This window comes from Ailuropoda melanoleuca, chromosome 3, assembly GCF_002007445.2.
Source record: "Ailuropoda melanoleuca isolate Jingjing chromosome 3, ASM200744v2, whole genome shotgun sequence".
Lineage (NCBI taxonomy): Eukaryota > Metazoa > Chordata > Mammalia > Carnivora > Ursidae > Ailuropoda > Ailuropoda melanoleuca.
In genome coordinates, this window is record NC_048220.1 from 105,603,992 (window position 1) to 105,630,602 (window position 26,611).

A 26,611-nucleotide genomic window follows, 5' to 3' on the forward strand; every position below is an offset into this window, starting at 1 on the left:
AAGGTCATAGAACATAGAGCAGGGTCTTAAGAGTCAGACTGCTTGAGCTTGAATCCCAGCTTCACCACTTACTATCTCTGTGACTTCGGGCAAGTTATTTAACCTCCCTGAGCCTCAAGTTTCTCATTTGTAAAATGAGACTAATAATGAGAATCCCCATGTCAGAGGGTTATTGTATAAAATAAAATCTAATACATTTCAAATGACTGGCACAGAAGCCATGTGTGTGGTAGTTGTGATGGGGGTGGTTATCTTTGTCACCATCATTATTTTTAATGAAAATTTCTGAGTGTTCTGCTCTGTGTAACTCATAGGACTATTTCTTAGAAGTTCTGTGATTTTATGTTTTTAAATTTCATTTTGTAGCCTGCAGATGATGTGTTTTTATGAAAATAAAAATATTAAATTATGAAAATTTGTTTAATTTTTCTTTGTTTTGCAGCTAGTGGTGGTTGGCAGGAACCTGAAAACCCTCACACACAACGGGTAAGTAAAGCATCGTCAGAGGATGAACTAAAAAAAAGACTGAAGATCTTCCATTTTATCAGTGGATATGACATGCTTAGGAATCTGTGATGTGTATTTTGGTGTCTATTACACATAGAAAGTGCTTCTCTAAGACATTAAATCACAATGGCTGTATTTTCTAGTCTGGCTTAGGTTAATAGAGAAACCTAGCTGTAACTTTAATTCTGTAGTCAGGCTATCTGTGAATCAGAAAAAGAGAACAGTGTGTTTGTATTTAGTGAAATAAAAGTTATAAAATAATATATTTTCCCCTATATGAAAAATAGTTATTGTCAGACATATAAAAGCTATATATCTATACACAGGGTTTTTGTTTTAATATGTGCAAAAGATAATTTCATACCCATGTTTGTGTGTAAGAAAGATAGCTGATAATTGCAGATACTTTTAGTGAGGAAAAGAGTGGACTTGGGCACAAGAGGTAAAAGAGAAGTGTTGCTTTTTATTCTTTCTGTTTAATATTGTTTGAAGTTTTCACAATTAACATATATTGCTTTTAGGATTAAAACATATTTTAAAAATGAAAATTTATGAGAGGGAGAAAAGACAGAGTATGAGATGTCACATTCCTAGAAATAGATAGGCATGAGGTCATGCAGAAAAAATGGGAGCAGTTTTAAGGGGAAATAAGTAATGAAGTAAAAGGGGAGTGAAAAGAGGGCATGAAATTTCCAAGCCTTTTCATTGCCCATTTCTTTCCATTGTTAAACTTAAAGGTTCCATTTTAATTCTGCAGATAATTCAGAGAAAAGTAATGAAGAGAAATTCTCTTTGAAGAAAAGGGCAGATTTGCCCACCGTAGTAATTTGTCTTTACTCTTTTCATTATATGTCCAGTTTTGTCGTTGATTAATTTTGCATATTTCCTGTTAGCTTTTTCATGCGTCTTTGATTTCTTACAGATGAACAAACTGATTGAATATTACCAGCAGCTTGCTCAGAAAGAGAAGGTTGAGCGAGATCGCAAGAAACTGGCACGGCGTAGAAACTATATGCCTTTGGCTTTTTCGGTGAGAACTTGGTACAACAAGGAGTGTGTAGCTCATTGATCAAGACCCGTGTGCCTTGAGAACAGTGACCATTTCAGAAAGTGGCCACTGACCTTAGATTCCTGAATGATGGGTAGCAGAGAAAGGTTTCTCAAATCATAGGTATTTATGTCCAGGAGTTAGGCTTTTGCCATATCATTCACTCTATTTGAGTTCTTTGAGTTTTAAGGGCATTTGTGTTCCTTTTTGCATCACTGCCCTCTCTCTTCTGATTATTCCTCAGGGCTAGTGTTTAATTTTGTAGGTACCACAGAATTCTTAAACGGCAAGTCAGAAGAAGATGGGCAAGTGTTAGATTTTATTCATATAACCCAGGTAGGCTACCTTTGACATCCTATAGTATTGGGTTCCCAGCTCAGGTTATTATTTCTGGCACCTTCCTATAGTTCTCCAGTGTGAAGAACACGGACTCTTACACAGTGCATTTTGCATGGCTAATAAATAGTAATACATGCCAGTGTCATTGACAGGAATTCTTCACGGAAGTCATTCTCTAGTAGTTTGTGTGCTACCAATCCAGAAGCAAAAGATTAGGATTTGGGAGCTTTTGTTATTGTTCCCCAAGTTTTATTTGCTCTCATAGAACAGTTTCTTTTCTGTATGCTTGCTTAGGGCCGAGCAGATTGACATCGAATAAATAACAGTCATTGAAGGACAGTGATGTGTCAGGCACTGTTCTAATAAGGGCTTTTCACATATTTAATCCTCACAACAGTCCTGTGGGGTAGATTGACCGTTGAGGAAATGTAACTTGTCATACTGCTTCTGCTTGAGAATTAGTTAAGCCACTGAAACCCTAAGGATTGGTGAGGTCCATATAAAAATATTTAGTTTAGAAGTTAATAAAACATTAAAACATGCAAAGCATCTACACTTGCTAGAGACTTCAATGAAGTCTAAATGAAATTTGCAGAATAGCCCAGTGGTATGAGCAGTATATGCACTAGCGTATGTAGGAGAGGAATTTGAATTAAAGGCATTATTCATCCAGCTTCCCTTATAACCTGCCTGCTGTATGAGTTTGCTTCTGTCTTATGCTGCATTTTTTTGTCTCTGTTGCAACCTGCTGCTATTTGGGGGCCTACAGCAACACACTATTCATGTAGTGGTAAGTTCTCTTTTATGATTCTTGCTAACCCTGAAGAAGTTAGCAGATGATCACTGGTGTTCCAAGACGACATTCATCATGTGTCTTAGACACTCCACATAGTTCTGGTCTAAGTCATCGCTTAGATATTTTTAGATTAATAGTTTTTTAAAAAATCACATTTAGTTCAGTTTTACTCTACTAATGTAGTTTCAGTCTCCATGTTTGGTGCTTTTATTATTATTTTAAAAATAAGATGATACGGGGTTACAAATTACTTTCTTTAAAAGGAGCTTTCAAATTAGCTTTTTTTTTTTGCTTATTTCCCTGAGCTTCTCATGCTGTCCTACCCAAAAAGCTTTTTTTGATAAATAAAATGTATAAACATGGGATTTGTAATTGGAATTTCTGAACTCCGTTTAGGACAAATATGGTCTTGGAACCAGGCTTCAGCGACCACGAGCTGGTGCAACCATCAGTACTCTTGCCGGGCTGTCGTAAGTTTGGACATTAAATGGCTTTGAGGAGAAAAGCAGGTATCAAAATGAGTATTGAAGGAATGTGACATAAAACAGTTGCTACTGGGGAAGAAGATTGTCATGCTTAGAAAAGACCTGAACAGAGAAAGAATGTGCTACAATAGCAGAATACTTCAGTTATTAATATCATGGACTTTGAAATGACCAGGTGGACCTTTGAGAAATGCGTGCTTTTTATCTTTTAGCCTTAAAGAGGGGGAGGACCAGAAAGAGATAAAGATTGAGCCAGCTCAGGCCGTAGACGAAGTGGAGCCTCTACCTGAAGATTACTATACAAGACCAGTAAATTTAACAGAGGGTAATATTTTACGTTATTTTGCTTTGTTTCTATTTTACATCTAATTCTGCTTTTATTACTAATATGCCCTGAGTTTTGAGATTTTTAATGGCATCATGGTTGTCGGTAGTGAAATAAATGAAGTAACAAATGAAATACATATAATCATTTGAAGAACTTTAAAATGTCAAATTTCTCTGTTGTGGTTTTTTGAAGAACTATTCACAAAGGAAGTGTTGTTTCATGCGATTATCTCATATAAGTCTGATTTTGAGCGAGTCATTATAAACTAAGCCTGGTTTCTGCCTTTCATCCTAGTGACCACCCTTCAGCAGCGCCTCTTGCAGCCCGACTTCCAGCCAGTTTGTGCTTCGCAGCTCTATCCTCGTCACAAACATCTTCTGATCAAACGGTCCCTGCGCTGTCGGGTAATCATTCCTTTCTGTAGAGTTACCATTTGTACAAGAGAAAAGCAGAAATAAATTAAACATTGGTATCTGGCCAATATCGAAACTTCTGGAATGAAATAAATATGAAAAATGCTTTTAGAGAATCTACTTGGTGTCCAGGCACCATTTTAATGCTTTTAAGATAAAAATCCTCACAACTATGAGATGTAGGTACTATTGTTATCCCTGTTCTATTCATGTGGAAACTGAAGTACCTGAAGGTTAATAAGTTCAGAGCACTAACCCCTAAAAGAATAGTGAAAGAATATAACTTTTAGGCTGGTAGAGAGGAAACAAAGAGGAGTAGTAAAAAAATAATTTAAAAGAAAGCAAGAGAGAAGAAACATGAGCAAAATGCAGCCTTTATGAATTTATAAAACAAACAACTGAGTTTCTTCAATAAATAAATTGTAAAAGAAAACCAAAAAAAAAAAAAAAAAGGAAAAGAAACCTTTTAGATCAGTGCTATTCAGAACTTTCTCTGATGAGGGGAGTGTTCTGTGTATGCACAGCCCAACATGGTAGCCATTAGCCACATGTTGCTGTTGAGCACTTGAAATGTGACAGTGCACTGAGGTTCTAAATCTTTCATTTTTGCTAATTAAATAACCACATGTGACTAGTGGCTACCGTTAACAACACAGCTCTAGGTTAGAAGAGACCTGAGAGGCATATCAACGAAACACGGTGTATAGACTTCATTTAAATCCCAATTCAAACAAAACCTAAGAAGAGAGGACCCAGGGAGGGAGGGAGGGAGGAATGGAAGAAACATTTATGAAACCATTGGAGAAATTTAAACACTAGCTGGATTTTTGATGCTATTAAAAGAACTTTTCATGTTTTTTAGGGAAAATAATATTGTTATTTTTAAAAATATCTTTATCTTTTATAGATATATACCAAAATACTTATGGATGAAATGACATGATGTATGATGTTTGTTTCAAAATAGGCATGGTGAATGGGTGAGAGTATAGATGAAACAAGATTCGCCATTGTTGCTAACAAGCTGCTAATTATTAAAGCTAGGTCACATGTACCTAGGAATTTCTAATACTACTTTGTATTTTGCATATGTTAGAAAATTTCTCTAATGAAAAAGCTTTCTAAAAAAAAGATACAGGCTTCTAGTTATGCAATGAATAAATGATAGGAATAAAAGGCTTAGCATAGGAATATAGTTAAATGATATTGTAATAGCGTTGTATGGTGACAGATGGTAGCTATGCTTGTGAGCATAGCATAGCATATAGGAATGTTGAATCACTATGTTGTACACCTGAAACTAATGTAACATTGTGTGTCAACTATACTTAACAGATATTTAAAAATAAATGAAGGAAAAACTCACTTTAAGTATAAAGACACATACAGTTTAAAAGTAAACAGATGGAAACAGATATACCATGCTGACACTACTCACTGGAGAGCAAGAGTAGCTATATTAGTTTCAGATAGAGCAGATTTCATAGTAAAATTAACAGGGATAAAGAAGGGCATCAGATAATGATAAAGGGGTTAATTTTCCAGGAAGGCGTAGCAATTCTTAACGTGTATATGCCTAACAATAGTGCCAAACTATGTGAGGCAAAAACTGATAGAGCTGCGAGGAGAAATAGATGAATCCACTCTCATAGTTGGAGACTTCATCACCCCCTTCTTAGAAATGGACAGATCCAGCAGGTAGAAAATCAATAAGGACATAGCTAAACTCAACACCATTGATCTCTAGATAAAATTGGCATTTGTAGACTGCTTGATCTAACAACAGCAGAATACACATTTTTCTCAAGCTTACCTGGAACATTCACCAAGGCAGTCTACATTTCTGGACCATAAAAAACAAACAAACAAAAAAGACCCTTAAATTTAAAAGAACAGAAATCATACAATTTCTACTGTCAGACCGCTATAGGATTAAACTAGAAAGTAAGAGAAACCTAGAAAGTGTTCTAGAAAACCAGAAAGTCTCCAAGTATGTGGAGATTAAACAACACATTTCTGCATTTCTGCTTGAATCCTGTAGCTGCTTCAGAATTCTTTCCCTCTGCCCCCTGCCCTTCTGCTTGCTCACTCGCTCTAAAATAAATAAATCTTTAAAAAAAAAAAAATTTCGGGGTGCCTGGGTGGCACAGCGGTTAAGCGTCTGCCTTCAGCTCAGGGCGTGATCCCGGCGTTATGGGATCGAGCCCCACATCAGGCTCCTCTGCTGTGAGCCTGCTTCTTCCTCTCCCACTCCCCCTGCTTGTGTTCCCTCTCTCACTGGCTGTCTCTATCTCTGTCAAATAAATAAATAAAATCTTTAAAAAAAAAAAAAAAAATTTCAAGCAGAGATCAATGAAATTGAAAATAGTAACTCAAATTGAGAAAATCAACAAAACCAAAAGTTAGTTCTTTGAAAAGACCAATAAAATTGATAAGCCTCTCTTCAGGCCTCCTAGGAAAAAAGAGGGCATGCTTTACTAGTCAGAAATGAAAAAGAGATCTATGAAAATTAAAGGATAATAAGGATAACACTGTGAACAACTTTATGCCCACAAATTTGATAACCTAGATAAAAAGGACTATTTTTTGAAAGACGCAATCTGCCAAAATTCACACAAGAAGAAAAGTATGATCTGAATAGACCTATATGTATTAAATAAGAAATTGAATCAATAATTAATAATCTTCCAAAACAGAAAGTCCCATGCTCACTTGTGTTCATGGGTGAATTCTACCACATAATTATACCAATTCTTATAATGTCTTTTAGAAGATACAAGCAAAGGAATACTTCCTAATTCATTTTATGAGGCCAGCATTACCCTGGTACCAAGCAGGCAAACATTACAAGAAAACTACAAAGCAGTATCTCTCATGAACATAGATACAGAAATTCTCAACAAAATACTAACAAATCAAATCCAAAAAAGTATTAAAAGAATTATACACCATGACCAAGTGGGATTTATACCTGGGAGGCAAGGCTGGTTCAACATTTGAAAATTACTGTAATCCATCACATCAACAGAATTAAAAAAAAAAAAAATCACATGATCCTATTGACAGGTGCAGAAAAGGCATTTGACAAAATCCAATACCTATTCATGATAAAAAAAAATAGGACTTTCAAAAACAAGAATACAGAACTCTCTCGGCTTGACAAAGGCTATGTACAAAAAGAAAAGAGGGAAAAGGACAAAACCGGTGGTTCAAATAGAGAGCATGTAATGAGATAGATTTACAGCCAGATATCTCACTGTGCCAGTGAACTAAATCCTTCTGTTAAAAGACTAAATAAGAAAACCCTACAAAATGCAACTACTCATTACATGCTAATCACAAGAAACATAAACAGAATTCAGAAAGGTTGGAAGTGAAGATAGATGGGAAAGATGGATTGTGTAAATACTAAATTTTTAAATGGAGGGATAATTCATAAAGGAAATAATTCACAAAGAAGATGTAACAGTTCTAAAATTGTATACTGTAAATAATGTAGACTCAAAATACATAAACATTTGAGAAAATTACATTAGTAGACAAATGATTTGGGGAAATTTAACATGCTTCTCTTGGTAACTGAGAGAACAAACATGTACCCAATATCTGCAGAATATACGTCTTTCCAGGTACACACAGAGCATGTATAAAAATTAACTGTATACTGGTCATAAAGTCAGTCTCAGCATTGTTTAAAAGATGACATGATTAGGTATATTATTTGATCATAATGCAGTTTAGTTAGGAATTAGTCATTCCTATAGAGCAAAATTTGCAGGATGCAACTAAGGCCATGCTTAGAAGTAAATCTATATATTAGAAAAGAAATAAAAGATCAGTGATTTCAGCAGCCATTTCAAGAAGTTAGAAAAAGAACAGCAAAGGAAGTACAAAGAAACTTGAAGGAAGAGGATACTAATGAATTAAGAACCACTGTAAAATAGAAAAGAGCAATAAAACCGAAAGTCGATTCCTTTAAGAAGATTAATGATAGTAAATTTTAATATGTAAATAAAACTCTATACAAAATTCATGTTGACTGTGTAATACACCATATAAACCAAAAGTAAATAAGCAGTTTCCTATAGACCATCTATCTTCAGGGTAGATAAACCTCCACAAATACAAACCAAAATGTGCATATTACGGTACATCCATGCAGTGAGTACTATAACTCTAAAATAGAATGTATTAATACGGGGCATATTTTTAAATGCAAAAAGCATGGTGTGTGGCAAGTACACAGCTTTTTGTGTAAGGGAGGGGGGAAGGAAAATTAAAATGTGTGTGTATAAACAAAACATTTTTTCAGTATGCATATATATGTAGATTAATAGACTTGGAACAGAATAGAGAAAGCAGAAACAGACTCATGGGTGTGAGGGAACTTGGTATTTACTAAATACAGCATTGCAGATCTTTGGGTAAAGAATAGCCTGTTAAATTTTGCTAGGTCAGATAATTACATGAAAATAAAATTGGATCTATGTCTCACACCATACACAAAGAGTCAATTTCAGGAACATTAGAAACTTTATTTTTTTTTTAAAGATAATTTTTATTTATTAGAAGAGTGCATAAGCGGAGGGAGGGGGAGAGGGAGAAGCAGACCCCCCACTGAGCAGCGAGTGCGAGGTTCAGTCCCAGGACCCTGAGATCATGACCTGACCCGAAGGCAGATACTTAACCGACTGAACCACCCAGGTGCCCTGGAACATTAGAAACTTTAATGAGCAAATATGAGGAGCAAAACTTATAGAAGGAAACAGAAGAAAATCTTTGACTTCTGGATAGGGGAGTATTCCATAAATAAGACAAATCAGCACAAACTATAAGGACAATAATTTATTGTTGACACATTAAAACTTAAACCTGCACTCCAAAGAAACCCCGTGGTAATGAAAAGATAGGCCATAGCCTGGGAAAAGTAATTTGTAAGATATATAATTAAAGGATTAATGTCCAGAACATGTAAAGGACTTCAGCAGATTAGTAAGGTAAAGATATCCAGTATGTGAATACCCAGTAAATAGTAACCTACAAGTCATGTCGGAGGAGATCCCAATAGCCAGTAAACATGAAAGATACTCTACAGTAATCAGAGAAATGTCTGTTAAAACTACAGTGAGGGGGCGCCTGGGTGGCACAGCGGTTAAGCGTCTGCCTTCGGCTCAGGGCGTGATCCCGGCGTTATGGGATCGAGCCCCACGTCAGGCTCCTCTGCTGTGAGCCTGCTTCTTCCTCTCCCACTCCCCCTGCTTGTTTAAAAAAAAAAAAAAAAAAAAAAAAAAAAAAAACTACAGTGAGATACCATTTGATAGTTACCAGATTAGCAAAAGTTAACACATGTGGGAAATGACTGATGTACAAGAATACTCATTGCTGTGTTACTTACAGTAGCAAAATCTTGGAAACATCCTAGACATCCATCAATTTGGGTATGGTTGAATAAGTTACAGAAATGATTATGGTAGGGTACAGAGGTGGCTCTGTGTGTGCTGGGATGGAGTTCCAAGATTGGTAAGTAAAAAAGCAAAGGGCAGAAGAGTGTATAAAATGCTCCCTTTTATGTTACTGTAAAAAAGACAATGTGTGTATGTACTTGTGTGTGCACAAGCTGTTTGTGAGAAAACACATGAGATACTGGTAGGGCTCTGGGGAGGAGGATAAGGGGACAAGGAATGGGTACCTTTACACTGTACCTGTTTTGTACTGTTAAGAAATTTTTTTAACCAGGTGTATGTAGTACCCGTTCAAGAAAGTAAAAATTGTTACCGTATTTTAAAGCATGGGATCTGAAATCACACTACTTGGATTTATTTTTTTTTAAGATTTTTATTTATTTATTTGACAGAGACAGCCAGTGAGAGAGGGAACACAAGCAGGGGGAGTGGGAAAGGAAGAAGCAGGCTCCTAGCAGAGGAGCCTGATGTGGGGCTCCATCCCATAACGCTGGGATCACGCCCTGAGCTGAAGGCAGACGCTTAACAACTGCGCCACCCAGGCGCCCCCACACTACTTGGATTTAAATCCCAGCTTCAATTCTTTTTTTTTAATGATTATTTATTTTAGAGAGGGCACGAGAGCATGAGTTGGAGGCAGAGGGAGAGACTTTCAAACAGAGGCCCAGCTGAGTGCGGAGCTTGACTCAGAGCTCGGTCTCACAATCCTAAGATCATGACCTCTGTGCCAAAACCAAGAGTTGGACACTTAACTGACTGAGCCACCCAGGCACCCTGACCAGCTTTAATTCTTATTGGCTCTGTGGAGTTGTACAGATTACTTGCCCTTTTTGTGCCCCATTTTCATCCTGTGTAAAGTGGGGACAATAATAGTTTTGGTACCTACACTTGCCTTATAAAGTCGATGTGATGTTTAAATCCACTTAAACTAAGGAGCACATCGTTCGACACACCTGGTATGTACTCAGTATGTGTTAGTTATTATTTCACTGGTTACTAAGCACCGCAAAGGTACAATACTATTTGATAGTGTGCTTGCTTATGTCCAGAGAAGTCCAAAACATCATCTTTTGCAAATTTTGGCCATCAGTAGCATACATACTATTTCAAAACATGTGTGGTCTTGCCCCAGAATAAAACAAAACTCGAGTAAATGCTGTCCTTTCAAATTTAGCGCTGTGTGGATCCAGGAGGGTATGTTCGTGTTTTCCTCTGATACATGTTACAATTTTTTCTTTTTAGAAATGTGAACATAATTTGAGCAAGCCAGAATTTAATCCAACATCTATCAAATTCAAAATCCAACTGGTTGCTGTGTGAGTATTTTGGGATTGGTGTTTTAGTTACTGTTCTTTGACTTTTTTCAACACGAAATGTATTTACTCTGGGCTTAGGAAAAAAAGGAAAGAAATCCTGCATCAGAATAATCTTGCTGTTTCTTCTGTTTAGGTTTCGAGTTGCATACCATGAAGTTTAAGACAAATTATAGACCGAGAATCAAGGGTGTTTACATCAGGGACACAGTGATGGTGTGGTCTGGGCAGTGATTGTTAGTTGATTTTTGGACAGAGAGTCACTGGTCATTGATTACAAATTATAAAGTACCTAATTTTGGTAATGATCCAAATTATCGAAGTAAAAAATAACCAAGTATAGCAAATCAAAGAGTATCCCTACAACAATGTTCATTTTATGTTCTGATAACAGTCATTGAGTGGGATAAAAGTGATTATTAGTGTTAATTCCCTGGGACTTGCTAATAGAAGGGAATTTTGTGTACGAAAACCACTTACCAAACAAAAATATTTTGAAAAATTAAAATGTTGTCTTGACTTCAGGACAAGAAATGCTTAAAGGGAACTAAGTAAGGCAGGAAACGCAGAAACCACTAAAGAAAATAGATAGCTGGCCCTTAGCAAAAAAAAACAAACAAACATGAGATGTAAAAAAAAAAAAAAAAAAAGTTGACAGCAGAATCCTGAGAGAGACAATAGAGCAGGAAAGAATATTTGCTACTCCATGACAGACAAAAATTTAATGTCCCTGGAAGACAGAATTCCCACCAATTGGAAAGATAAAAATGGGAGTCGGACAAAGGATTTGAACTGGCAGCTTAGAGAAGAGGAATTTCAAATGGTCAGTGAATACATGGAAAGATGCTGAGACATGATAGGAAAAGTTTAAAATAATAAAGAGCATTTAGTGCTCATGAGAATGCAGGGAAACATATTTGCATACATTGCTGCTAAGCTTGTGGATTGCTAGAATCTTTTTGGAGAGTGGTCTGGAATATCAAGACAAAATTATATAGACCAAACCAGGGGTACTGTCTTAGAAATCTATTCTGTTGAAACAAAACCACCAGTATCTAAAGATACATATGTAAGGATATGTATTGTAACATTTTAATGGCAAAAAGCTAGAAACCGTTTCAGTGTCAAGCCGATTAACCATTAACAAATAGTTGATTGAGGTACACTCGGGTTGTAGAATATTGTGCAGCAATTAAAAAGAAGTCCTTCCACCAGTCAAAAATGTTGAGAAGTGCTGGTCTGTTCACTTTGGAGGAAAGAACAGGTATGTAAACACTAAGCTGGGATTTGACCCTGGATGATTCTGAGTTCAAACTAAGCACATGTGAGTATAGTATTCTCTTGTCTTACTTAAAGAGGCAGCAAAACATAGTGGTTAAGGGGAAGAACCCTGGAGGTACAGTGCCTGAATTTGAATCCTGGCCACTCACCAGCAAGTTACTTCTCCTCCTCCCAAGCTGAGTTTCTTCATCTCTGTAATAGGGGTGATGATGATAACAACTGTCTCATGCAGTCACAGTGAATATTGCATAAGTTAAATTTAAAGTTTTCAAAACATTGCCTGGCACATAGTGCTTTATAAAAGTATTTGGTAAGTATGTGGTAGTGTGTTTCTACCTCTGCAGTGTGTTACTAAGTCAGTCATGGGTCCTGTAACCAGTTGCCTTTTAGATTTACAAAAATGGATTAATAAAATCTCAAAAAATGTATCTAGCAAATGTATAAGGAAGATATCATGATGCACACAGATATATAGGCTCTAAATAGAAGTGTACGTAGGGTTTCAGAAAGAACTCAGTACTAGTTGGTTTCATGTCTTAAGTTCTTACTGTGATGGTATGATTCATAAAAACTCTTTTTCTGTGACATGTTTTAATGAACTTGAAGACATTTTTGCTGAAATCGCGTAAAAACAAAGTAACAATAATTTTAAGACTTCAGTGAACATTAATATATTTTTTATTCACACATAGCAATTATATCCCAGAAGTGAGAATCATGTCAATTCCCAACCTTCGCTACATGAAGGTTAGTACTTTGCTTATTAACAGGAAGACAGGATTGATCAGAGATGTGTGTGTATGTGTATGTGGGTGGCTGTGTGTATTTAACATTAGATTCGGGAGCAAGGGATAGAAAGGAAAGTTTGACATCAGAAGGGGATTGGGGTTTTTTATTTCTTTAAGCTGGGATTCTTGGCAACAGCATCTTTGACATACATTTAGAAGGAGCAGCTTGCACATTATGTAAAGATGGAATCATGGGTGGGGAAAGAAAGAAAGAAGGTGTTTTACCCCACAGACATCTTTAGCTCTTCTCCAGCCAGGAGACTCTCCACATCCCATGTCTGTGCGTGTATCAGATACCAGGAACCAACCGATTTCTTCTTTACCACAGCCCCTCTCTTCTTGGAGTTCCTTATCTGTGCTCCCTCACCCCCACCATGAGTTGTAGAATATTCTGCAACAGCTACTTTAGTTCTTTCCTTTCACGCTGCTTATGAAGACATGTATGGAGTCCACGCTCATCTGAAAGATTTCACTAATCTCAAGAAAGTACCAAACAAGGGCAAATTATGAAGAAATCTTACAAGTCTTTTAGGGTCCTAATGAATGATTTTTTCTATGACTGGCAACCCTGTGGCTCTCATACTTTATTTATGAGGACTTTCAGACTAGGCAGACTACGTTATTGCTCAGGAGTCCTTAAATGGAGGACTGGATGGAGCAAGAGTTGTAAACTTTAATCACTTAGATAATGTACATTCCTCAGAATTTCTGAATCTAGTACTTGGCCCTTTCTGTGGTATCTGCCCCATTTCCTCATGTAACTCCAGAGCATGTGTAGCCTAATATGTAAGAAATAGAACAGGAGTCCACGAGCCCTTGGGGAGTGTGGTGATGTAGAGGTGTCGGTGCGTGTTACTGCTCAGGAGTAATGGGGGGCAGGGCAGGAGGTGATGGTTTTGTGAAATTCTCAGTGCACTAAGAAAGTGGACCTAGGTGGCAGTAGTGAACATGTCTGAGAGAGGCTTGTCCTGTTCCCCAGGAGAGCCAGGTCCTCCTGACACTTACGAATCCAGTGGAGAACCTCACCCACGTGACGCTGCTGGAGTGCGACGAGGGGGACCCGGATAATATCAACAGCACTGCTAAGGTAGGAGCATTTTGCTTCATTCTGAGGGACCCTGACTTTTCCTTGGAGGGGCCTTTTGACCTGGTTTAAAGGACTCCATGCTGTCTTCCATTTCCACATGCAAGCAGTCATCATGTTCTTCTGATTTCACCTCCTGAGTTTTGTTTTACTTTGTTTTACTTTATGCGCAATCACACTGCCACTGCCCTGTTTGAAGGTCTCATCTTTTCTTACCTGGACTGTGCCAGTGATGTCCTTGCTGACCTGTTTGGAATCCACCCCTGCTTCCATTCCAGCCTATCATCTGTCTTGCCACCAGAGTGATCTTTTCTGAATCTAACTTTGGTCATGGCATACTGATCATTTGGCATCCCTCTGACTTAGGGAGGAAATCCAAATTCCTCAGCATAGCAGAAGAGGTTCTCAGTGGTCCTCTGTCTGTCTGTTCTTCCAGGATGACCTTCCTCAGATCCCCAAATCTAGCATTCTCCAAATTATACATATTAATGCGTATAATCCAAGCAGATGGCAATGTTTATGAACTTCCATGCTGGAGAATTCCAGATGCCATTCTTTCTACCTACAGTGCCATTCCCTGACGTACATACCCACCTCTCTAACACATACTTAGGCTTCAAGACTCCTAGGAAATAACATGTCCTTTTAAACGCTGGTTTGCCTCCTCTAGATGCCCTCCACTTAGATACAGTACACATAGCACTAACTATTAAAACAGATGATTTTGACTTGCAGTAAATGTTAGTTGAATGAAAAAAATGTGGCCTTTCTTCATTTTGCTACTTGGCGATTCATCTAGTATTTGAAATTTTAGATCAAGAACTTTACTCAATGGGCAATCTATTACTGACTCGTAATTCAGCATGATACTCAGAACCAAAATTGATAAAAATGATGCCTATATCTTTAATTAGTTGTTACTCAAAGAATACTTATTGGCAGAGAATTTCTTTATCCCCTTTTTCTTTTTTTCCTTCTGCTTTTTAATGATTTCGCTTTATTAGCATCACTTTCAAAGAGAGTGGACACTAATCTGTCCTTGCTCTTTTTAGTAACACTAAAAACCTGCTCCCATGAGACAGAAATCTGTTCCTGATGTATACACCCAGCTTGTAAACTTGCTACCTTTCTTTCTCTTTATACCTCCGCAGACTCATTTGTATCCATAATTACAAATGTGGTTGACATTGTTATCTGCTAACCTCTGACATAACAAAGTTGAGGCTTTTACTAGAAATGTCTATGTTCCTAAACAGTATGTTTTTAAACTCTGTATAAGTGAAATAGTACTGTTTCTTGAAACTTGAAGCTTCTTCCGTATGTTTGGGTTGGTGTACTACTGCGTTGTATTCTGTTGAGTGAGTGTCCTGTAACACATTGACCCATTCTGAGGCGACCCTCTCTGTTTTACTTTCCAGGTGGTGGTGCCTCCCAAGGAGCTCATTTTAGCTGGCAAGGATGCTGCAGCGGAGTATGACGAGTTGGCAGAACCCCAGGACTTTCAGGACGATCCTGAGTGAGTGATCTCTTAGTGACCCACCCCCCAACATACCACAGTTGGCTAATATAGGAGGCCCACTTACAGATCCCAATTTTCTTATCTTGATTTTTTTAAGATGATTTTTTCTTCCTGTTTATAAAAATAATTACTGCAGAAATTTGCAGAATATTTTTTAGGGGCGCCTGGGTGGCTCAGTCGTTGGGCGTCTGCCTTCGGCTCAGGGCATGATTCCAGTGTTGTGGGATCGAGCCCCACATCAGGCTCCTCTGCTGGGAGCCTGCTTCTTCCTCTCCCACTCCCCCTGCTTGTGTTTTCTCTCTCGCTGGCTGACTCTCTCTCTCTGTCAAATAAATAAATAAAATCTTTTAAAATATATATATATATTTTTTAAACCATGGAGAAGAAAATAAAATCCCACTGCCAGAGATAAGCACCATTAACATTTTGGTGTTTGTCCTTCCATATATTTCTTCCATCATTGGGTCATTTTGTAAGCAGTTTCTAATCTTTGTTTCCATTTAAATAGTAAATATTTTCCCCTGTTAATAAAAATTTTCAAGTGCATGATTTTTAATAGTTGTGGACAGGATACAGTATTCTCTCCCTATAGTTTTATCATTGGATTTGTCCACTTACATCTCCCCGCCTTCCCTTTGAGTAATAGATTTGACTTTCTCTTACCTAATAACTGAGAAGTGAAAAACCAAACCTTTCCCTGGGTGAGGATACATCAGTCAGGATCCAGTCTAAAACTGCAGTGGGTTCTGCCGCTTCCTGGGTGAAGAAGCACTGCTGGAGAGAGGCTCGCAGGAACCACACACACAGGCAGCTCTTCGGCAGGAGCAAGCCCCTTCCCCCTCCAGGTTCCTAGTCTCCTTTAGAACTCCTCCATTTGACATGAGCCTGACAGGGAGCCAGCCTACAAAGCAGAGACATGGACAGCAGAATCCTGTGTCACAAAGCAAGATATAGAGGGTGGGCTTGGAGCTGAAAAGAATAGCTTTGTTTACTGGCACAAGGAGCATGTAAGGTTTTTTCAACAGAATGATCCAAAGCTCCCTCAGCGAGACATTAGGAAGAAGAAATAACATGGGATGGTGGAAAAAATAAAGGGCAAATATGAGTTAGTGCAGTGATTGCCAAACTTAACTTCAGAAAGCACCAAGGCATGTGTTGCGTTTTGTTTTGCTCTATAGAGTCCCAGGCCCCACCCCAGAGTCTCCTTGGCAGGTCTAGGGGGAGAAACCTGCTTTTTTTTTTTTTTTTTTTAAAGCTTCCCAGAGATCAGTGGTTGCCTGGGAAATTAGGCTAGAAAGACACTAACTTCTTCCTTTTTACTATTTTTAACTGAGTTTTTTTTTTTTAATGAATCCTACAGATCAAGGGTTTAGTTATTTACTACAGTACAAAATGCGTTGGGTTAATACAATACAAGATGCATTCTCTGTAGTCCTTGCTTTATGTGGATCCTTAAATGACATTAATTCAGTATAGAAATTTGTTAAACCAAGGTCACCTGCTGGAAAGCTTGAAGATATCAAATTCTAATTAGATTACATGATAGAATTAATAAAAATTGAATTAATTATACTTCACATTGCACTTTTAGGACTTTCAGATATTTGGAAATTAATACGATATAATACTGTGTAAATGTTTAAATCCAGTAACTTTTCTTAGAATATTATTTGAATAGTAGATCAAATTCTGTTTCATTGCCCTTTGACTTTTTGTTTGAAGCTAAGTTATTAAAGCACAAAACTTCAGGTGCATGTCAGAGAAAATCAAAATGGAAATCTCAACTAAAGAGATTAATTTCCTATTCTAAAAATTTCTAATTTACAGAGCTTGTTTACAAAAACACTAGTTTTATGGTGTTCCAGAAATTCCTTTAAAGCTCTGAGTTACTATCAGTCTGTATCCTAGGGAAACATTATCACATGCACACAAAGATAAATGTAAAGGGATATTCACAGCACCGTTGTTTATGACAGGAAGATTGGCAATAACTTCAGTATATACCAATTACAGTAAATCTATAATAGAATACTATGTAGCCATTAAGTAGAATGGAGAAGATCTACATATACCAGTATGGAAAGGTGTTTGTGATAAACTGAGTGGAAAAAAACCAAGTTAATAGAATAAATAGTGTGCCCCTTTTGTGTCGGTTAAAAAAGCAGTGTAAACTCATAGAAAAATATCTGGTAGGTTAAGAACCAAGTGTTTGTAGTTTTTCTCTGTGTGTTGAAGGGGAAAATAAGGAAAGACTTACTTTTTCCCATTTGAATTTTTTAGGACTGTATTTTACTTTTGTAATATTAAAAAGATTGACATTTTGCTGAAAGAACTCTTTATTGCTAATAAACGAGATGGTGGTCATAACTTGTCATCAGAGAAAATGTAAGTTTTAGTGGCTTGGCCTTCTTGTGACCTGCCTAATACTGTACTTATTTTTTTCCATAGCATTATAGCCTTCAGAAAGGCCAACAAAGTGGGTATTTTCATCAAAGTGACCCCACAACGTGAGGAGGGCGAAGTGACCGTGTGCTTTAAGATGAAGCATGATTTTAAAAACCTGGCGGCCCCCATCCGTCCCATCGAAGAAAGTGACCAGGGCACAGAAGTCATCTGGCTTACCCAGCATGTGGAACTCAGCTTGGGCCCGCTTCTTCCTTAAAGGTGCCACTGGTGGGGCAAAGGACACCATGAGCCCACGTTAAAATGTGGAAGCCGCTGCTTCATTAAGCCTTGTTCGTAATGATGTACCCATGCACTACTGAATCCTGTTCCTGGGAGGGTGGGGGCACTGGCAAGGCAGTAGGAACACTGGCTAACTGCTGTTCCTCTCGCTCTCACTTCTGTTAATACCAGTAAATCTGTCTTCCTCACTGAACCCTGCACGTCGAATAACAACAGCATAGTTCCCTCCCAAGAAAGGGGATGGCTGTTCTTTGGAGGGGCATTAGATTTACCACCTGAGAAGCTCTGACCCTACTATCTCCCAGTCTGATCTCTAAAAGGATCACAATCTCACAGATAAGATGATAACCGCAAGGCAGACCTGCTGTTAACGATCCAGCATTGGTCTCAGCTGCTCTCTGCATTCCATGTAGCTATAATCTAGCAGTCTAAACATATCCCTTCACTTGCCATCATGGCTCCCATCTTGCTGAGGTTTCCACTGGACAGAAAAATAGAATTGTCACGTTGTCTTTAGCTGTGTGGTGTTTGGAAAAACCCGTGTGATTCTTAAGGCGCTCTCATTTGCCCTCTTCTAAGTAAATACAGGATGCATATTTATCGGGTGCTCTTAAAATTTTTTTCTTATTAGAATATGGAACTTTTTCTTTTAAGAATTGGAGAAGCAAGCAATCACATGTCATGTCAAGGGGGTGGCGAATTCCATTCATTTTAAATGTTGCCACAATGTGCTGGGGTTAACGTTGTCATCTGGAGGTAGCCCTTCTATGTCTTACTCCCTCCCCTTCCCCTCTGCTCTGCCTTTTTAACCAATAAGTTGTTCTAAATACTTGGCACCTGGAAAGAGGCCAAAGAAAACTTGGTAGACAAGTTCACTTCTGGAATGCAGAAAACATTTTAAAGGTCAGGTTTTTAGCATGATTCCAACTAATGTTCTTTCCATTGATTTGAAGGGGAAAAAATAGCAGTTACAATCTCTTGAATCGCAGACTGGATATTGAGATAAAGAACCTTTCCCCTTCCTGAGTTGAAGACTTTTATCATATGGTGTGTCAAATAAGGGCGTTTTGACTGTAAACCATAAAATAGTTCAGCTAGTAGCCTAGAATACTTGCTGACAGCACACATGCTGTTTTCTTTTGTTATCCCGGAATTGGCTTGCTAACCTTAATTTCTGTGACGTTTTCTAAAATGAGACTTGACCAAGTAGACCACCATCTGCACCACATTTTCTGTAAATGTATTGTTAGCAAGTGGCCAACATTTTTGGGGAAAAGAGAAATTTCCTGTTTATCCTGGTTTTGTTTTTAAGTTCAAGCCTTTAGTTTAAAAAAAAAAAAGAAAAAGATACATAGTAATCTAGAATACAGACAGGACATAGTAACTTATTAGCTCCCTCTGGAAGATAAAAATATTTAGGAAGCCTTTGAAAGACACTAAATTGTACTCAAAAGGTCAAGCTGACTTGAAACAATATTCCACAGAGTAATATATATGCTGCAGTATAAGAAAAAAATACACATATCTCTAATATTATGACAATAATAAGTAAGGTTTGGCCGCTTAGGAGTTGGGACGGGCTTGTGTAATGACAAATTTGCAGACTAGAGAAATAGTTTAATTTTTTGTGACCCCACAGAGTGTCGGTTTTTATTTCACTACCTACTAGAGCCTACTCGAAGCCATTGCTCCACACTGCCAGTGGAGGACCCGGATGTCGAAGGAGAAAATGGCTTCCTGTGTTTACACATTTGCAGACTACACACTCTTGTATATTGTGCATTTACGGCATGTAGCTAGTATTTGTTCCCCAAAGTAATAATGTTGAAGTAATGGGTCTCATCACCCCCATGTGACACAGAAACACAAAAATACTTTTGATCATAGAATCTTTTTTTCTTCAGAAGCCAAATTAACTTGACGAATAACAGAGCCATTGTTTTAATGTTTCCTCAAAATGGTTTTCAGTGCAAGCCAGTATTCTGTGTATCAGTAGAAACGAGTCAACACCTGCAGCTGGTGAATTCAGAATTTTATTTGTTGCTTTTTTACATTAGATCAGGTGCAGGATTGTCAGTGCATACGCCGTGTGCACCACTGTAGGCGAGTGGGACGTCGTTAGCACTAGAAACTACAGTTTCGGAAACATAAAGCTCAGTTAATTTCCATGTGTGGTTTGATTAGCCCACCGAGGTTTCTTTTGTTCAGAGTGCTTATAGGTGTCATGAGCTAAATAAATGTCATGCATATTTGTGAAGAAACATCCTTTTTGGTCCCTTTTGGGAATGAGAGGCACTCCTTGATCTTTATGAATTACAGGTTCCTGTTTTGCCTTATAGCTTGACGTAGTGAAATAAAGCAGACAAAGCTTGAGTGTGTCTTTCATTTGCTTTCATGAAGGCTGAATGGAATAGAGTGGCTCAGAGTCAGAAGACTGGCTTGGAGTGAAGAGAGTTAGTAGAGAGTCAGTGGGGCATGCTCCCTCTTCCATTTCTTTAAATGAACTAAGCAGAAACCTCCTGTCAAGTTATTTCACTATAACATAGAGGTAGATGATGGCTTGGGCTCCATATAAACATATTCACAGAACCATTATATAAATGTTATGTTGTTAGGTCTCTATCAGCTTTTACCCCGGGTCATTGCTCCCAAAGATCTCTTTTCAGATATCTGAAATGGCACACCCCTGACAGGTAGCCTCTTCTCTCCCCCTTCCCCTGTTCTCCTGGAACTCTTCCTTCCCTCCCGGTACTATAGATGAACTGTTGACGCTCCTGTCTGGCGCTGGCCCCACCACCTACCTAGCACAGCTGGTCGCATCCTCTCACCTGTTCAAGGATATCATTTCAGCAGTTCTCCCTCTGCTCTCCATCTTTCCATCAGTGTGCTAGGATTTGTCCCAGTTTAGAAACTGACCTTACGCCCCTCTTCAGCTGCCACCCCATTTCTCTACTGCCTTTACAGCAAAACTCCTTCAAAACCCTTGAGTAGCTCTCCTCTTCTCACCTGAACCCGTTCCGCTTAGGCGGCCACTCCAGCGCATCACTGAAATTGCTCTCAAGTTCAGCAATCCACATTGTTAAATACGTGGCTGATTCTCAGTCCTTGTCTGCTTAATCTTTCAGTAGCATCTAGCAGCTGATCTCTGCCTTCTTGAAAACCTTTCTTGGTTTCCAGAACACAAAGCTCCTGGTTTTGCTTCTACGTCAGTGGCAACTTTTCTTCCATAAGGAGTGTGCAGAGTCTCATTTCTTACACTTTTCTCTCTGCTCACTGTTAGTGATCTCACCGTTTTCAGACCATCTATTCAATTTACATACCGGGGCACTTGGTGGCTCAGTGGGTTACGGGATGGACTCTTGATTTCGGCTCAGGTCACGATCCCAGGGGCATGAGATCAAGCCCCGCATGAGATCACGTCCAGTGCAGAACCTGTTTAAGAGTCTCTCTCTCTCCCTCTGCCCCTTCCCCTGAGTGCACTCTCTGTCTCTCTCTGTCTCTCTCAAATAAATTTACATACCAACTCTAGACTAGTCTGAAAGCTCAAAACCACAATAGACTTTCTCTCACCACATCTGCCTCTCCTGCATTAACCCTTAGCTAAATGGCAACTGTATCCTTTCAGTTGCTCACAACAAAAACCTTGGCATCAACCTTGACTCTTTACGTGCCACGTGCAATAAGTCAGCAAATCCTATCAGCTCCATTTTCAAACTGTGACCACTTCATACCCTCTCCACCATTACCCTGGCCCTAACCCCACCCTTTAGTCAATGTTCAACACAGCAGCCAGAATGAATAAGGCATTTTTCCACTTCAAACTAAGGCTTTTTAGCTTGCTCGAGAGCAAAACAAATACAAACTCCTTACAATGGCTAATGAGGTCCTACATGATATGAAACCCACCCCCCACCACTGCCTCCCAGAATTCATCCATTATTTCATGCTCTACCCACCCGAGCCACACAAGTCTCTGCTATTCTTGAGTTACCCTGGCAGGTGTCGTCTCAGGGCCTTTGCACTAGCTCTTCCATCTGCTTAGAAAACTCCTCCCAGATACCTGTGTAACTCACAACCTCATCACAGTCAGGCCTTTGCTCAAATACGTCCTTCTTAGGAGGCTTTCCCTGACCACCCTATTTTGTGGTGTAAAAACTGCCCTCCCCTAAGCATATTCCCTATCCTCCTTGGCTGCGTTCCTTTTTTTTCCATAGCACTAAACACCAGCATAATATATACTTTATTTTCTGACATATCACACTAGAACATAAGCTCTACAGTGCAGGGATTTTGTCTTTTTTTTTTTTTTAAGTTGCTGTATCTGCAGAGGCTAGAATACCTGACAAATAGTAAGCACCCAATATTTGTTAAATAAATTAATGTCACCCTTTCCCTTAGATATATAGCTGTTGATCTTTTAGCTTTATTTTTTTTTAAAGATTTTATTTATTTGAGAGAGCAAGCACAAGCCAGGTGAGGGGCAGAGGGAGAAGCAGACTCTCTCGAGCCCGATGTGGGGCTTGATCCTGGGACTCTGGGATCATGACCTGAGCCTTAGGCAGATGCTTAACCCACTGAGCCACCCAGGTGCCTTTTTTTTTTTTTTTTTAATACACATGAGCCTCTTTTTTGTCATAAGCCAAATACCTCATTTGCTTTGAGCTTTCTTGTTCTGGTGTTTTCTCTACCTAGAATACTCTTCCTTCTTTCTGCACCTTCTCCAGAATTACTTCCCTGCTCTCCCTTCCCATCTCTCCCTTACTTCCATCTAGACATGACTTTGATCCACAGCACTGTATCTCTCCGGGGCATTTACCTCTTCCTTTATGGGGTTTTGTATGCGTGTAGCCCAGTTACTGGATTCCAGACTCTTTCAGATTCAAATTCAGGCCCCTTTATCATCTGTCTCCCCTTTATTCCATTGAAAGAGCAGCCTGGACAAAGAAACAAAACTCAGAGCTGAGTGGCTTGCTCAGTGGCAATACTTAACTTTGTTTATCCTCATTTTCTGGCGATCAGGGACATATATAGTGAAATATATTTCACAATGTGAGGCATCTACACAAGATAATGCTTTAAGTATTAAATGAAAGTAAATAATATGGAATCAGCCAGTGAAAATACTTTCCTCATCCTTTTTAGCCCTATCTTTCTGTTAGGGAAAAAGTATCAATACTCATGTTTGTAACATCTAACACATGCTCGTTTTTTAAAACCTAGGCATCTAGTTCAGAGCCTTTGGCAGCCAACAGTAGCCACTTACTAAAAAAATACTGTTTCATTTTCACTGTACTTGTTTTTAAGGCTACATCTAAACATGTGATACTAATTTTCATTTACAGAAGTGATAAAAGTGTTTCTCTTAAACTGTATTTCAAAATGAGATCACTCAGAAGTGCACTTCTGCCTATGATACAGGTATCTGGAAAGAGTGTCACTCCCCACTGAGAAAAGGTGGATAGATGATAAAATCATAAATTTTATTGGATCTATCAGAGAGCTGATGTGGGAGAGCAGCCAAATAGCCCGAATTTCACGGAGGGACAGACCCTCCCAAGGAGAGATCAGACTTGTAGACTGGCTCACCTGTAGCACAGCATGAGAGGACGAAGTGTTGATCATCATGTGAGCAGTAAGAGGAAATGAACGAAAACCTTAACTGTTAAAAAGGTCAAACTTGGGCTAACATGACAGTGTAAGATCCCTGAGAGCCTAAGACACTAAGGGAGCTTGTATGCACTCACAAGCTCTTTCCAAAACCCCCACCAGCTATTGATGAGAAAGACCTGCAGGGAGGGGAGGATGCTGGGGCTCTACAGAGCTTCCTTTGTTTGGAGGCATGCAGGAGAGAGGCATGCTGCTACTGTGGGAAAGGCTGGAGAGCTTGCATCCTCCTGCCCAGGCTCTTCCCTCATAAGGAGCAAAAAAGGCCTAAGCCACTCAGGGAGGAACAGAAAATCGTGTCTCCCCAGAGCACAGGTAAAGACCCACTGCTGCTGGGACCTGGTAAGAAAAAACCTCTACTCTTGGGGTTGGGGGGCAAGATTCAGTCCTAAGCCCCAGGATTCCATACCAACCAATACCATTAGAGTTCTACCACTGCGGGAAGGACAGGAAACTCTCCCCCACAAGGCCAGCTACAAACACAAGTCATGGTTTGGCTGCCACAGACAGGAGGGGCAAGAATGTTGAGAAAAATCCATTTCCAAGGCCTGGCCACAAAGGACCTACTAAAGACTGAGGCTGAACCCAAACAAAGAAGCCCCAACCCATCCCCAACTACCAACATAGCAAGGAGCTAATAACAAATAACAGCTGCTGGGGGACAGGCAAGGCCATAGAGACTTACCACTACGGTTCAGGTGTGCAGAACAGCTGAAAGCTAAGGATGAAATGTGAACGCTTGAGAAAAGTTCTTCAGCCCCATCCTAAAGCACAAAATAATGCTAGAGGATGTGAAATCTGTAATGCACTGAAAGCAACCATAGCAACAACAAAACCCAAACCCAGCTCAGTTCCTGACTGGATTGAACCAAATCCCACACAAATAGCCTGACAGAACTGATCTGCCCATTTCCAAGTATTAATACTGTCTATCTCAGTCTGTTACATAAGCAATGACTGGCATTCAATAAAAAATTTGAATTACACAAAGAAGAAAAAACAACTAATTTTTCATAGACAAAACAATAAGACCATATACAGATATGACTCAGATGTTGGAACTATCAGCCGGGGACTTAAACTCTAATTAATATATTGAAAAATCTAGTCGAAAACATGGGTAATATATATCCTCTATGGTCTCATCAGTAGACTCATCATAGCTGAGGAAATAATCAGGAAACTTAGAGATAGGTCAATAGAAATTATCCAAACTGACCCTCCCCCCGCAAAAAGAATGAAACCACACAGTATTCAAGATCTATGGAACAATATCCAACATATATAATTGGAGTCCCAGATGGAGAAGAAACTAGGCAGAACAATATTTAAAGAAATGATGTCTGAGAGTTTGCAAAACAGGGGTGCCTGGCTGGCTCAGTAGGAAGAGCATTTGACTCTAGATCTCAGGGTCGTGATTTTGAGCCCCATGTAGGGTGTAACGATTACTTAAATAATTTTAAAAACTTTATTAATAAAGGATTTGTAAACATAACAAAAGATAAAACAAAACAAAACAAAACATAGGGGCACCTGGCTGGCTCAGTCAGTAGAGTATGCGACTCTTGATCTTGGGGTCCCAGGTTCGAGCCCCAGTCTGGGCATAAAGTTTACTTAAAAATAAAAAAAGGGGGGGTGCCTGGGTGGGTCAGTTGGTTAAGCTTCTGACTCTTGACTTCAGCTCAGGTCTTGATCTCAGGGTTGTGAGATCAAGCCCTGCTTCCAGCTCTGTGCTGGGCACGGAGCTTGCTTAAGATTCTCTCTCCCTCCACCTCTCCCCCACTAGGAAAAAATAAAATAAATAAAATATTTTTTTAAAAGATAACAAACCATAGATTCAAGAAGCTCAGATAAATCCAAGAACTTTCTCATACAGGAAAATATATAATTACCATTTGATCAAGTAATCCCACTCCTTTGTATTTACAAATGAAAACGTATGTCCATACAACATGTATGTGAATGTTTATAATGGCTTTATTAATATTCACTGAAATCTGGAACAACTCAAATGTCTATCACCTGGCATATGGATTTTTGAAATCCCCCTGGTACATCCATACATTAGAATTCTCAGCAATAGAAAGGAACAAATTACTGATACATGTTAACAATATGGATTTGTGGCTTCACCATTTATTAGTTACACGACCAGAAGAAGCAAGTTACTTAATTTCTCTAAACTTCAGTTTCCTTTTCTATTAAAAAAAAAAAAAGACAATCATACTTGCCTAGAGGGTAGTGGCTGCCAGATAAAATACAGGACATCCAGCTACATTTGACTTTCAGATAAACGAGTCATTTTTTAGTATAAATATGTTTGGGCATTTTTATATTAAATATGGTTGTTTATCTGAATTTCAACTTTAACTAGACGTTCTGTGTGTTTTTTTTTTAAAGATTTTATTTATTTATTTGACAGAGATAGAGACAGCCAGCGAGAGAGGGAACACAAGCAGGGGGAGCGGGAGAGGAAGAAGCAGGCTCATAGCAGAGGAGCCTGATGTGGGGCTCGATCTCACAACGCTGGGATCACGCCCTGAGCCGAAAGCAGACGCTTAACCGCTATGCCACCCAGGCGCCCCTAGACGTTCTGTGTTTTTGCTTGCTAAAGCTGGCAACCTTACAGAGAAATTAGGAGAATTAAGATACTGGTACAGCAAGACGTTCGCCCAGCGTTAGGCATAATAAGTGCTCCATGGGAGTTTACGCCGTTTTAATCCCAGTCCCTCATTCCTTACTTTTTTCTTCATTTTTTCGCTTCTTTTTAAAATAAATCAACTGTACTTGCGGCTCTTCTTCGCACCAGGTTACAACCCACTAGCACTCCAATTGTTAAGCGAAGAAATTCCAGGTGACGTCATGACGCACAAGGGCCGCCCCCAAGGGCGCCGAAGAC

General features: G+C 38.9%; 1 protein-coding gene and 1 long non-coding RNA gene across 3 annotated transcripts in view; one reads left to right on the top strand and one right to left on the bottom strand.

Moving 5' to 3' along the window:
* Positions 1-20,421, top strand: part of DCTN4 (dynactin subunit 4) — a 30,047-nt gene extending 9,626 nt beyond the window's left edge. The window contains exons 4-14 of one of the 2 annotated variants that reach the window (XM_019798470.2): positions 443-486; positions 1,430-1,537; positions 2,664-2,684; positions 3,087-3,160; positions 3,388-3,500; positions 3,798-3,907; positions 10,621-10,694; positions 12,665-12,719; positions 13,740-13,847; positions 15,263-15,360; positions 17,812-20,421. In XM_019798470.2, the coding sequence (XP_019654029.1) occupies positions 443-486; positions 1,430-1,537; positions 2,664-2,684; positions 3,087-3,160; positions 3,388-3,500; positions 3,798-3,907; positions 10,621-10,694; positions 12,665-12,719; positions 13,740-13,847; positions 15,263-15,360; positions 17,812-18,025 (1,019 nt within the window). In that variant the 3' untranslated portion in view covers positions 18,026-20,421. The remainder of the gene's footprint in view (positions 1-442; positions 487-1,429; positions 1,538-2,663; positions 2,685-3,086; positions 3,161-3,387; positions 3,501-3,797; positions 3,908-10,620; positions 10,695-12,664; positions 12,720-13,739; positions 13,848-15,262; positions 15,361-17,811) is intronic. The other variant, XM_002918137.4, reaches the window with a different exon arrangement.
* On the bottom strand, positions 15,623-26,606 carry LOC117801575. Its single transcript, XR_004624267.1, has 3 exons — positions 26,454-26,606; positions 16,027-16,264; positions 15,623-15,685 (listed from the first exon to the last, which is right to left on the bottom strand). It is a non-coding gene; the product is annotated as an uncharacterized LOC117801575 (long non-coding RNA).
* Positions 26,607-26,611: the final 5 nt, after the last annotated feature.